The following is a 14,336-nucleotide window of genomic DNA, read 5'->3' as shown; positions in this document are numbered from 1 at the left end:
CATTCATTCTGACATGGAAAACATTGAACACACCATTTTCAGCTGCTAGATGGCACTCGAGTTGTGTCATGTAATAGGTAAAAGTGTCTATTAATGACACAATCAACTTGCCATAGAATGCCACCTTCGTCCAGCTCCTGGATCATGACTGGAGCAAACGTCAAATCAGCTTCATTTCGCTGCACCGCCCCGGCAAAATGCAGCTGATTTGACCATTGAAGTGCATTTATTAAGGAAAAGTTAAACTGAGACACACCTTTACTATAATTTAGAGCAAACAAAAAATTGTTTTTAAGTGTTAATCTTGTTAAAGTCTACCTGTGCACGCTCCCGCGGCTGCCATTTAGCAGCCAATCGATTTTTAGCACAACACCAGCCCACATTTCCGGGTTGTCAGTGGTGACGCATAATAGATGCGACCTTATATGACGCAGCGACTTGTGTTTTTTCCACTTCATTAGACATATTTGGACGGATGCGACTTATACAACGGAGTGACATGCGGAAAATAAGGTACTCCGAGTAAAGTCACTCCTCCTCTGGATGCAAGATGCCATCCAGATGCCTCACAGTGCAGAGGTTTTGGACAAGAACCACAGGGAGGACACTTCAGGGAAGATGAAGGACCTAATGGAGGGGTTTTATTTCCCAGGTGGACTGGAAATGTCTCGTTGTCTCAAAAAGAGCGATGGATAGAAAGAATGAAGGAGGTTTGGGGTTTTCTGCCCCGACCATTACCACCACATCTCTGCAACTTTTATGAGAAAAATCATGTTTCTATTTGCTATTTGACCAGCTATTTCAGTGTTTTTAACATTTAGTCCAAGAATTTTATACAAAGTAGTCAAAGAGTCATTGACTAAGTATTATCAATAACGCTTTACAAGTAGATTAGGCCAATATTTTTTTAAGTTAATCTATAATGTTGTCACATGTGAGCAGAAATGCTCAGAAAGTTGGGCAGCCTGCAGCCAATTGAAGAACAAGGCACTTAAACAAGACGCTTGCAACAGAAGATGGTTTCATTCAACAGAACAAACACATCGTTCATTCAACCTTTAGTCCATTCCCAACACGACACCAGTATGTGATGTGCTGAAGAGGGAGGAGACGGATCTAACCTGCTTATTTTGCTTTTATATTTCTCACACACGTAAGCTCTTCTTGTCCAACCTCACACTCAGAGGGACAACTTAAACACAACCCCATTTAATGCAAAACGCAAGCCTGGCCGCGTCGTGTGATCCAGTTTAGAAGAAGAGATGAATCACACTCCTGCGGTCGCTTCAGGCCGTGCACAGTGAGCGATTCGTACCAAAGGCTGCTCGTGCTTCTGTTTGTGACCAACAGACTTCTGCTGAGCTGCTTCTTCCTCACGCTGACTAACGTCTTTGTGGAACGCCGTCCAGATTCAAGTTGTCGCACCATCGCAGCTGTTGAATCAGACGTGTCCAATCCTGGTCCTCGAGGGCCACTATCCTGCATGTTTCAGATGTTTACCTGCTTCAACACACCTGAGTCGACGTTTAAACGACCTCATCATGTTCTGCAGAAACCTGTTAATCACCTATTGGTTTAAATCAGGTGTGCTGGAGCAGACAAACCTCTAAAACATGCAGAATAGTGGCCCTCGACCAGGATTGGACACTCTTGTTAAGAGACAACATTGCCTGTTAGTAAATTTCTCTTAACGCAGGAAGGATGTTAGTGAAACTATCAAAGTATTCACTGCATGTACCGGTGCAACCCACTAACACTTAGGCTCAACCAAACTCAAGATGGCTGCTACAGATAACTGACACTTCCCATCATTAAAAATATAATTGAACAGGTACTGAGCTAAAGTTCAGTGCAGTGGTAGTTGAGAGTCATTCCCATGACATGCCACGAGTGCCAACACATTAGGTGACACTTCGCAGCAATGAACGAGATCATCATTTACAACTCTGTCGCATGAGAACAAGATGATTCTACTTTCAGACTGAGCGCTACATGCATTCCTTCAAGGTGTGTTCATTGCATGCATTATTCTTCGTTTTTACTTTTTCATTTTATTCTGCATATCTTAATTTGAAACGTTTTGTGATTACCGGTATGTTGTAACATTTGCATCCTAACAGTTTCCTGTATGAATAAATACATATGAATAAATTGATAAATAAATAATACAACAATAATAATAATAAATAAATTGATGAATACATTTATTTGATTCTGAATGTAGAAAAATTACGATGCCTGAAAATTTGATCAAATAGAGTCAAAGAAGTTAGTTCAGACGTGCATTCTTTAAAAAACAGATCTAATTTTCTAGAAATAAGCTCTAGAAAGAGGAACGTTTGCTAATGAGCGAGAGAGTGGATGGATAAAGGTGTGTCTGAGGGCGTGTAGGGCTGTCGCTCACAAACATTTGCTCACAGATATAAGCTACAGCTGCAGAAAAACAGATGGAAGTCATCTGGGTGTGCAGCTTTTAGGCAATGCTGGGCACATAGCTGCTAATTTGCTAACTTTGAAAACCATTAGTGGGACTACCTCCCACTAAAATAGGTTTTGCCAACTTTAAATCTGCTAACAAAATTCACAAGCTTCTTCCTGTCTGTTGTGGGCGTGTCTCGAAAAGTCCGTTAGGCACGCTATTGGCTTATGTGTACGCATGACGAGGCGTGATTGGTCGACGCAGCTTCAGCTGGAAGGAGACGAAGACGTAGGCCTGTCGCGATAAACAATAAATCAATTAATCGCATGATAAATTTAAATGATCTACCTCGTTTTCATTTATCGGCTTTATCGTTTCGCCGTGTCTCTCTCTTTCTGCTGAAGACACTGGATGACAAAAGGCTCAACTCCGGTGCTCTTCACTGACCCCTCCTTTTCTCTTTAAAATCTGTTTTAACCGCCCAAAATCGCGTTTTTGAATCATTAAAAGCAGCTAAGCTGAGAAGTTATGTACGAGCTAAGCTAACAGGCCGACCTCGGGGGGGGGGGGGGAACCTCCGTCTTGTCAAAGCTCCAAAATTCACGGTTGAAACCTGTGCCTATATCTAAAAAGTTGTTTTTCTCTGCATAATGAAGCTGAGAACTTGTTTACTGATTTTTAAAAATTTATTAAAAGTTTTGTTTGACAAATGCTATGCTAAAGAGCTCAAACCACACCGAGTATCCGCCATTTTGAGAGCAGAAAAACAGGAATGAGCGACAGCCCATGTCACGTCAAGGAGCCTCCCTCCCATTTTTCTTAAAGAGACACGCTGCTCGCTCCCTCACTATCCATTCTTCGGTTCAAACAGTCTTATACTGCCATCCAATGGTCAAAAAAGATACTACACACAAAAATTTACCAACATTTCTTCTTAAATTTGCCAATTAATAATTATTGTCAAATTTCAAACAATATTGTTTATCGCAATAACTTTTGAGACAATTAATGGCCCAGCAAAATTTGTTATCGTGACAGGCCTACGAAGGCGTGTCACACAGACCAAGTTGTCTAAACAGTTAGCGGTTTAGCGTTAGCTTCAGCTAATTTCTTTTAATTCGATTCATTTCAGTTTATTTATGTAGCACCAAGTCCCGACAGAAGTCATTTCAGGGCACTGAACAGAAACATTCACCCATTTTGTGGTTTAGCATCAGCTAAGCTAATGTTTAGTTTGCGGAATATGGGTTAGCGAAGCTAACTGTTCGACAAACTGTGCCCACCATTGCTTTTAGATAAAAAAAAATTTAGTCAAAATGCTTCAAGCAGAGCATTTTAGATGCTGCTGCTATGCTAACGTTGCTAACCTCAGCATTACTGCGGTGAACTTGTTTGACCAGAGCAACAGGAATTTGCTGTGACTCCTGCAAGAGGGAGACAGAATCTTATCTTCACAAACAAGCTGAGCGAGGGGCAACTACAAACAGTAAGCTACAATTCCAGCTGAGAGCAATCAACTTTACTCTGTAAAGAAAACCCCTCTGTCCTGACAGGACTCATCACTCCAGGATTGAATCCACGGAAAACAAAGGAACAAATGATTGCTTTAAAATGCAGCATTCATTTCAACTCAACTGCAAAGGCTGGTTTTGGTAGAACTCTGGATCACCGTGCCATGAGTTATAGACAGTTCAATGTAAAGCAGCAGGTTGAATTATCTGCAGGCCACTATACAAGCATTGGGCACACAAACCAGAACTATGGCTCAAAAATATGAAAGTTTAGTAAGAAGGGTGGTTCAACATTTATGCTGCAGCAACTCATCTAACAAACGGTGTCTCCAACTCATAAATGCATCTAGTAACGTTCCATAAAATGGCATAAAACAAAGGACTTGAAGGATTTCTGTCAATAACTGTTTCTAAAGTACTTGAATTTCTTGTAAAACTGAGACACAACTGCTAAATCCTAATCATGAATTCCCATTTTATTTTGTTTTCCAGCTCCATTAAAGACGGTCATCAAACAGAGCAGGATCGTTCAGGCTGGGTGGAGATCATCAGATAAGTTCTCAAACACAGATAAACACTATAAACGAGTCTGGTAACCACAAACAAAACACAGGATGAGCAATGTCCCGAGAGACTCGAGGATTTGAAGTCTAAACAGGAATACTGCGTTTAATCTACAGATTTGCCCATTTATTCACCAAACATGCAGTCCACAAGATTTACTGTAAATACAAAAAAGTGGGAAGAATTTAGCTCTCGAAATGAACAAAACTGCAACAAAAACAGAGAAAACTCACGTCCAGACTCTCAGGCTAACGTTTATACAGAAAAACGTCAATTTAGAAAATCAAATTCAAACGAGAGGAATTGAATTTTCTGCAACAATGCATGACTGACTTTGCTGAAATGTACTGAAGAAGCTGAAACTGGGTTATTAAAGCTCAAAAGCAAAATGATAGCTAAAATAAAAAGCCATCGGAGTCAAAACACTTGCTAAAAGCCAAAATGGGATAAATACCAGCTACTAAAAGTAGTAAAAAGGCTAGCTAAAAACCCAAAGTAACAAAATGTTATAGAAAACTAGTAAAAGACTAGCTAGAAGCTAAAAGTAGCAAAGGACTAGCTGGAAGTAGCAAAAGTCTGGCTAAAAGCAAAAAGTATTAAAAAACTAGCTAATAATAGAAAAATGATTGATAAAAGTTAAAATAACAAACGGCTGGCTGAAAGCTTTAAATAGTAAGAAGTTATAATTAAACAGCAAACAGCTGGCTAAAAGCTAAAGTAGCAAACAGCTGGCTAAAAGCTAAAAGTAGCAAAAAGTTCTAGAAAAGCAACAAGACCTATAAGCAGAAGCAGATTGATTGTAACATAAATAACCAATAAACTGGGAAAATAACGTTGCATTTGCTGACTCATTAAACTTGGGACGTTTTTTACTTGAGAGTAGGGGAGTTCGTTTTGCGTTTTAAAAAAAGACGAATTACAAGAAAATCTGCAACATGTTTCTTCTTTCTCTGTTAGTTTTATCGAGGGGAGGCAGGGCTGATATGGAAGGCCAAAACAACACGGGGACCTGAGGCTGCATCATGTGACGCTCGACAAAGTTCAGTGGGCCGACAGAAACTTCCTGCTTCATTTGCTTTTGTGTATTTTTTTCCAGTTATGCCTGAAGTCCAGTCATTGAGCTTAAAGTTAAACTTCACGCGTAATAATTAACGAGAGGTACATCTATACTTTTTAATCAGTTTACAACTTTCATATTATCTAACATGTATTCTCTTGAATAAGTTTTATTGCTTCTGAAACGCTTTTCTCGTCGCCCGTCTAAAAGGTCATGTGACGCCGACCCGACGGTCCGGTGAAAACGTACAACGCACATCAAAGACGACAAACCTGCACATTCGCCGTCAGCGACTGTCACGTACTTGCTGCCGTCTGAAACTCTTATGATACGACTGTAACGTGGTCGAGCAAAATTAAAAAAACGTGCACGCTCCAACGCGACTGGATGCTATCACCGTGGTAACCGATGCCAAGCAGCAGGTGAGAGGAACTCGAGAGGTTAGCGGGGGGTCGGGTCAGCGCAAATATGATCACATAAATTCATCAGAACCTGACGACAGGTCACACAGATACAGTCGGAGGTGCTAAGATTAATTTTTTTTTAATCAGCTCACATTATATACCACTCCTAGTAAATTAGTTTTATTTGTGATATACCAACTAAAAAAAAAAAAAACCAACAGATAAGGTTAATCTGACATGACTTCAAAAAAGTTGACAGTGATGTCATCTTGTTCGTCCTTCAGTTTATTATAAAATCAACTTTATTTGGTTTAAATCCAAAATTCTCTTGTTTTTAACAACTATTGTTTTATACGATAAAACCCAAGAAAAGAAAACAGTCATAACTGTTAAACACGGTCCAAGTTATTACTTTGAGGTGTTAAAAACGTTATTTTGTTCTGTTTATCTGACTGAAAAAAAGCAAAGAGCTGAAAGTGTTGCCTCTGACGACAAACCTTCAAACTCAGGATTTCATCCGGAGTCAGATCTCGAGGGCAACTTGCATCAAATGTCTGTAAAACTTTGATCCTGTGCAGTGATTGTAACTTTCCCTGCAGGAAGATTTGTGTTTGTGTGTGTTTATGTAGATCTGCTGCATGTCGTTGCCAGAACCTCCCACCTTCCAGACACTTAAGAGGAGCTGGAGTCGTTTCTTAGCCAAACGCCACACAGCAGCGAGCATCTCTGCAGAAACTTAACTTTTGTTCTGTTGTGGTGCATTTGTTGAGGTAACGCTGTGTGACACGTTGAGGGAATTTACCCTGTTTATACCGTCCAATCAGATAAATCTGATATTGAAGAGGCAGAAAAAAGGCATTCCTCACTGATCCAGACACGAGAAACGTATGTGGGGAGTTGATATCCATGAGACTTTATGTCCCAGAAAGGTCAAACACATGTGAGACATAGTCAGTCTGGTCACATCATGGAGGAATGTGTGAACATCCCAGTGCGTTTCTGCCAAAGGTTAGGAGAGACACTTTCAATCCCAAGTTCATATATATATATATATATATATATATATTGAATATATATATATATTCCTGGTTTTAGTTTTCTGCACCGCCTTATAATCTAGCTGTTTTTTTTTTCTTGCTATTTTTCCTTTTGACTGTCCTTTTGGTTGCCATTTTCTTTTGATTTGTAATAAATAAATAAATAAATTTGTACATTTTTTTTATGACTGTCTATTGTTGTCGTCGTTATCCACTGTTGTCATCACTCTTAGGTCTCTCTTGTAAACGAGTCCCCGAGACTCCGTGGGATTTAACTTGTATAAATAAAAGGTTGAACGAATAAAACAAATTGTTTAGCTCATTCAGTAAATGGACTTTGGGATTTTGTAACTTTAAGTATTTAATTTTATTTATAAAAACATCTCCCGTAGAAAAAACAACCCTTCGCTTACTTTAAAAATATTCATTTCTGCAAAATGCAACGCGAAAGAAACCTGCAACAACATCCCTGCTCCAGTTTTGTCGTCTTATGTTACATTTAATTTTTAACTAACATTCTGCTACTTTTGGCTTCTAATTAGAAATTAAATACTTTTAGTTTCTAGCTATGGTTTGCTAATTTTAGCTTTTAGTTACCGTTTTGCTACTTTCAGCTTCTAGCTCCCCTTAAGCTACTTTTATTTTTAGTTATTTTGCAACTATTAATAACGGCTGTGGCAGAGTGGTTAGAGCTGTCGTCCTCCAATGCAAGAGTTGAGGGTTCGAATCCACCAATAGTCACATGCCCAAGTGTCCCTGGGCAAGACACCGACCCCCTCATTGCCTCCGATGTGTGTCCCGTAATAAAGCACTGATTAGTCTTTGTATAGATCTAGTAGTGAGCTGTATGAACAGGTAAGTGAGGAAACAGATTCTAGTGTAAAGAGCTTTGAGTAACTTAATTAGATAGAAAGTACAGTTCATTTATATAGTTAGCATTCTATCTTTTTATAACTTCTGCAATTTGGCCATTGCTGTGAAACTTTTAACCATTTTCCACTTTAAGTGATTATTTTTTTTTTTTTTTCTTTTTGCTAAAGTTCTGCTTCTTTTAACTTTGACATCAGTTTCAGGTTCTTCGGTACCTTTTAGCAATCGTTCAAAATGTCTTCGGTTGACGTTTCTGTTTTGGGAGTTTAATCAAATCACTTCCTACACATTAAACGTTTTAATTTAGAAGAGTCGACAATAATTATCCGCCTTGTTTCTCTTTCGGCCGTTCCATTTTCAGGGGTCGTCACAGTGAGTGAGTCATCTTCATTGCAACCATCTTCAACAATAATTTTCCTATATCACAATATGAATAAATGGAGACTACCTTATGACAAATGCATGATGCTCAAAGGAACCACAGTGAGAACCCTTAAACAGGGACAGCGGTTTCCGTGTCCCCCTCTCTTGTGCTGTTATTGCTTGCATCACTCAGCCCTCTGTGAATAGCAAGCGGCCATCAGGGCACCAGTGATGGGTCGTTAGGCTGATGGTCCTCAATTATCATGTGAACAGCTGGTTCTAACTGGTTGATCGTCTATGAGAAGGTGCTGCTCATAAGACTGAGTTTGCTTGCCTCAGCCTGAAGAAGTCCTTTGGATAAAAGACGAAGCATTTCAACAAAGAAGAACTCATCCAGAGGACCTGACCCAGCCTTGTTAGATTCATCTACCTGGATTATTGAGCATGCATCAGGGCATTTCTGTGTGGACTTAACAGGAAGTCCATTCATCATTCACAAGCTCAGTTACAAACTTGTTTTTTTTTTTTTTTTTTTTGCTGACTCATTGAACAGAACTGATCACACGGTGTTAATTCTCAAGCTGCAGTCTAAACTGTGTCAGTCTGTCAGACCTGTAACCAAAACTACAGACTCAGATTATACGGTCTAATTAAAAAATAAAAAAAGTTAATTCACGTTCTAGTCACAAAGCTGCACACTTGGAGGTAAACACGCACGGTTCTGTTGGCACAAATCCTGGCGGAAAACCATAAAGGTGACTCAGGTCTCATGACTCAGGAGGTGATCCTCTCTCATTACAACCATGACAGGATTCCCACAAACCTTTCTTGAACTCCTCCAGCATGGCGTCCAGCTTAGTGTCGTGGAAGACAAAGTGGACCGGGTGGTTGTAGAACTTGGTGATGGTCTTCAAAGTGGTGCAGTCGTCTGGGTCCACGAAGGCCAGGTCCTTGACGAAAAGGATGTCCACGATGTTGGACCTCTCGTTGTCGTACACGGGGATCCTGGTGTACCCGCTCTCCATGATCTCAGACATGGTGTTGAAGTCCAGCACCCTGTCGCTGCTCAGCATGAAACAGTTGCTGAGAGGAGTCATGACGTCCTCCACTGTTTTGGTCCTGAGCTCCAGCGCTCCTTGGATCATGTTGAGCTCCTCTTTGACCAGGTCGTTGTATGGTTCCGTCACCTTCAGCATCTCCACCAGCTTCTCTCGGTTGTACACGGTTCCGATCTCCTGGCCCAGGATGCGGTCCAGGAGCTTGCTGATGGGCCAGGACAGGGGGAAAGTCAGCAGCATGAAGAGTTTGGTGAGCAGGATGGTGTTCGCCCCCACGGCCAGGCCGTGCCGGGAGCACAGCGCCTGGGGGACGATCTCCCCGAAGATAACGATGCCCGAGGTGGAGGCCACCACCGCCCCCAGGCCGGAGCCGATCAGGTCGTCCAGGAGGATGGTGAGGGTGGTGTTCACCAGGACGTTGCCGAGCAGCAGCGAGCACAGCAGGTAGTTGCCCTTCCTGCGGATGGGCTCGATCTTGCGCGCGTACTTCTTCTCCTTGTCGGTGCCGCAGCTCTGCACGATGCGGAGCTCCATGGGGTCCAGCGCCATCAGCCCCAGGTTGAGCCCGCTGAAAATCCCCGACAGCACCAGCAGGCAGCAGATGAGGATCCCCTGGAACCAGAAGGGCAGCAGGGACTTCTTCTCCTCCACCACCTGCAGTCTGCCGTCCTTGTCGTCCAGCAGGTGCCACTTCTGGTCCAAACCGTCGCGGACGCACAAGCGGAACATCTTCACAACTTCGCTCTTCCGAAGCTCTTTGATGCTGAGGCTGACAACCCCGGACGTGTTTTGGTTGCTCACCTCCATGAGTCCATTCACTACAACATCGTTCGTGTGTTCGGGACAAGTCCTATTCAACGAAGCCACGCTCGCGCCGAAAGCTTCGTTCTCCTTGTCGTAAAGTCCCGTGAACCTGAGGAGCTCCGAGCTGCTTGGAAACAAGTGGAGCCCGTAGAACCTGAAGAAGGTCTCGCTTCCCTCGGTCACCTGGATATCTCCAGTCTTGGTGGTCTCGGCCGGCTTGCTGCTGTTCTCCAGCCTCATGCCGAGTATCCGAGTGACGCCTCTCGGCTCTGGAACCGCTGCCTCGGCCTGCCTGTCCAACACCGCACAGAAAAACACGAATAAAATGAGCTGAAACCCTAGTCCGCTCCGGACCGTCGCCATGTTTGTTTCGAACGCTGACAACGGGGGAACTGACGTCAACTACTCCTTCCCAGAAGCCCGCCCACCTCATTTACATAATAAAAATCAGCCAATAGCTGAACGATACGTCACTCAAACTTTGGGCCGAGCCCCTCGGTTTGAATTTCTTTTAAGGTCGACTGCTTTGTTTTACTTGTTAAGGTGGAGCTTACCAAATTTACGAGCGTTTCTTTGACAACACAGCACTGCAATGGAAAAATAACAAACATTGCTCTTTTAATTATATAGTATATGTATAATGATATATATTTATGCAAAGGTAAATTAAACAGGGAAATGTTCAATTAATTTCTAAGAATGTGGTAAAGAAGATGCATTCCTTGTTTTGAAAACCTTATCTCAGACAGTGATGTGACCTTCAGAAGATTTAAGCAGAAAGAAAAAAATCTAATTAAATAAAGTAGCCCAGCTTTTTTATATTGGATATAATCTAATTTACACTTACCTTTTGTACATTCATTTAAAAATTAAAATGAAGTCTTACTGTATTGCCACAGAAGACTAGAAGTGTAACCAGCAACAAGTGAGATTAGATTATTATCTACATGTACTATAAAAATAAACAAAATAATAATAAGAAAGACCACATGGAACAGAGGATATTTACTTTACTCTTTTATTGCTTTGTCAATTGATAGATTTTAAGGGACACAAAAGAATGAGAGTGGGAGATGATAGCTTTTTCCTCTGAGTTTATTTTTCCCTGCAGAGGTGTAAAAAAGTTGAAGCTAGTTATGCAAACGAAAGCAGTCACCCAGCAGATGTGTGTGTGTGTGCACAAAACAGTCCTTATGATGTAAAATATAAATAAATAAATAAAACCTTGAAGTCTCCAATAATCTCTTTTAACCTGGAGAAGACGTTTTTGAGCCATCCTGTGTTTTGGCGCTGGACCCAACCTTAGAACAGAACTGTCACACTTATGACTGGCTATAATTTAGACAAATAAAGTCATGGAATATATGCATTAATCTGAATAAACAAAATGTGTTAGAATTCAACATAATTACCAGTTCGCTGAGGTTATACCGCCATCTGGTGGTCAAATCAGGAACCACCAGGTTTCAATGTTTTGAGCTGCAAATATTTTCCAAGTTATTTATATTTCAATCAACCTTTATTTATAATATTTCCATTCAGGTTGGTGTCCACGTGCTCTCACCAGCATCACTGCATTTCTGTCCCGGATTAACATGTAAAGGAGAAGGTAAACCAGTCAAACCATCTTGCACCGTGTGATAAGGATTATTATTGTCAGCTTGTCTGTGTTCTAAAAAAAAAAAAAACTAAATAAATGTTTAGTTAGACTTTTTCCAAAACACACCAAAAGTTAATTTTTGACTTGACTAAAGATAACAGATTATAATCTGATGAACGCTGCAGTGAATTACAGATTATATGAGCACGCAGAGACATCACGTTCAGAACCAAGGTTTTGTGTTGCTCTTCTCTGGGTTCTAAATGTTCTCTGGATGCTCGGAGTCATAAATAAAATGGTTTTAATCAGCATTAGAAAAACTCATCCTTCTTTGGAAACCCATTTCTATTTAGAAGAAATCCTCAATTGTTTATAGTTTATTTATTTGGGTTCTCATTAGCCATTGCCATAACTCTTGGGGTCCACATCATAAAAAAAAAAAAAACATTTATTACACACACTTAATATAACATTGGCAACATAGCATAATATGATTATTAATTCATAAATGTAAAATCATAACACTTTGCGTAATAAAATAATTTAGCAGGGACTTTTTAAAAGCTCTAGCAATTTAACACAGATGAAGGGAGAGTTCCAGGTTTTCTTTTATTCCAGCACATTTGAGGGATTGATTTTAATGGTATGTGATGTAAACATCTTTTTATAACAGCTAGTTGTCTTCCCATCACTGCAACAATGAATTCAATCTGGTGAGACCTCTCCAATCTGCTGTCCATAATAATTCCCAGAAGTCTAATTTATTCTTCCTGAGTCATGGCTGTTCCATTTATAGACAGGTTTAATTTGGGCTGAGTTTTTAATTTCTAATTTGATCCAGATGTTATGCTTTTGGTTTTATATGTTTAACACCAATTCATTTGTATGCACCTAATTTACAAGTGGCTTAAATTCGCTGGCCCAGGTTCTGGACAGTGTCTCAACAGATGAACCTGACACATATATTGTGGTATCATCAGCATAGATCATTATCCTGACATGCTGCAGGACAAAAGGCAGGTCATCATCTATGACACTGAAAAATGGAATTATAAGTTAAATGACTTTTTAACAATTAATATGACTTTAAAACTTGTAGTTATGATGAGAAACGTTAAAGATTTATACATGGGACACAGAGCCTTTTCTCACTCTGCTCTCCAACTCTGGGACCCCCCCCCCCCCCCCCCCCCCCCCCCCACACACACACACACACACATCTGTAATATTGACTCCCTTCAAATCACAACTCATCTGTTCAAGTTAGCCTTCTCACTTTCACTTTTTCTTATTTTCTTAGTGTATTTATAGCCATTTTGTATTGTTTTATTTGGTGTTTTTAATGTTGTGAAGTGTCGTGAAAGGCGCTAACAAATAAAATGCATTATTTTTATATAGCAGTTATGTTTTATTTTACGATCATGACTTTGTCCTAAAACATGACTGAAATGAAAAATTCTCAAAATTACCTTCAGTGAAATAAATATATTGTGTTTAACAATTCTTAATTTTTTTTTTTTTTTTTTTAGAATAATAACGTTGAGTTTGCAAACTGTTACTTGAACTGTTGCTTGTATTAAATATTAGTTTTATAATTTTTAAGAAAGAAAGAAAGGAAGAAAGAATAAAATAAATAATTAAATATGACTTTGTTAGTTTTTGTCACATGGTTTGGAACCTGGAATGCAAACAGACACAAGGAGGTTGAGTAAATAAGTAAATAAGTAAATAAATAAATAAATAAAAGGTTGTTGGAGATCAAAAACAACAGTACAGAACATGAAGATACTTGGAGGTGACACAGATATGGAGTCAAGCTCAGCCCAATGCTGGACTGAAGGTGAAAGGAAAGTGAGGGACTTCAGGGACGGGGGGTGGGTGGGGGGTGATAAATGGAGACACCTGGACAAGATGACAACTGAGAACAGGTGAGAGTGGGCGGGGCAGGAGCTGAGGAGCAGAAACTGACTCAGGTAGAGAGAACTGGTGTTAATGGGAAAAAAAGAAACACTCAGAACAAAATAAATGTAAAAATAACAAACACATAATCAGAAACTGAAACTTAATAAACATGTTTTTGTAACTAATAATTAAGACTTTATGTAAAAATTTTTTTTTGACTTTTTATCGAACAAATCTTGTTTTTCTTTTAGCACAGAGAGTTCTCCTCCTCCATCTCACTCTGCGTCCTCACCTCCATGTTTCTCTGCCTTTTCCTTCTACCTCTGGTCTTTTCGTCAACGCCACCGTCCCCAGACTTTGTGTCTTATATATTTTTCTTCTTCTTTCGGCTGCTCCCTTCCTCAGGGGCACCACTGCGTGCTCTCACAAAGACTTGGCAGTTGTTTTTATGCCGGATGTCCTGACCCAACCACAGAGCACCGAGGTACCACAGCCCTCTCTGTGGAGCAGAGGGCTGCCATCTAAGGCGCCCGCAGGAGCAGATGGTGGCCTTGCTCAAGGGCCCAGGGTGGGGGAAAAATAAGAGTGGAGGCAGGTGTGGATGCTCCATCTTTAAAAACCACTTTTTTATGTTGTTGGTCCGGGTAGTCAAATCTGCAACAGATCCCAGGCCCACATTCTCTAACCTCTGCACCACCACGCCCCCATTCAAACTTTGTGTCATACCAGTGGCATTACCCTATCATA

The 14,336-nt window shown here is 40.5% G+C and overlaps 1 protein-coding gene across 1 annotated transcript in view; it reads right to left on the bottom strand.

Moving 5' to 3' along the window:
• LOC119413802 (metal transporter CNNM4) overlaps positions 1-10,453 on the bottom strand; it is a 50,456-nt gene extending 40,003 nt beyond the window's left edge. The window contains exon 1 of the mRNA XM_037680865.1: positions 9,049-10,453. Within this exon, the coding sequence (XP_037536793.1) occupies positions 9,049-10,450 (1,402 nt within the window). The 5' untranslated portion in view covers positions 10,451-10,453. The remainder of the gene's footprint in view (positions 1-9,048) is intronic.
• Positions 10,454-14,336: the final 3,883 nt, after the last annotated feature.

The sequence above is a fragment of the Nematolebias whitei genome, chromosome 8 (assembly GCF_014905685.2).
Source record: "Nematolebias whitei isolate Nwh7 chromosome 8, NemWhi1, whole genome shotgun sequence".
Lineage (NCBI taxonomy): Eukaryota > Metazoa > Chordata > Actinopteri > Cyprinodontiformes > Rivulidae > Nematolebias > Nematolebias whitei.
Note: the sequence above shows the minus strand (reverse complement) of the source record. Positions and strands in the feature narration are given on the sequence as shown.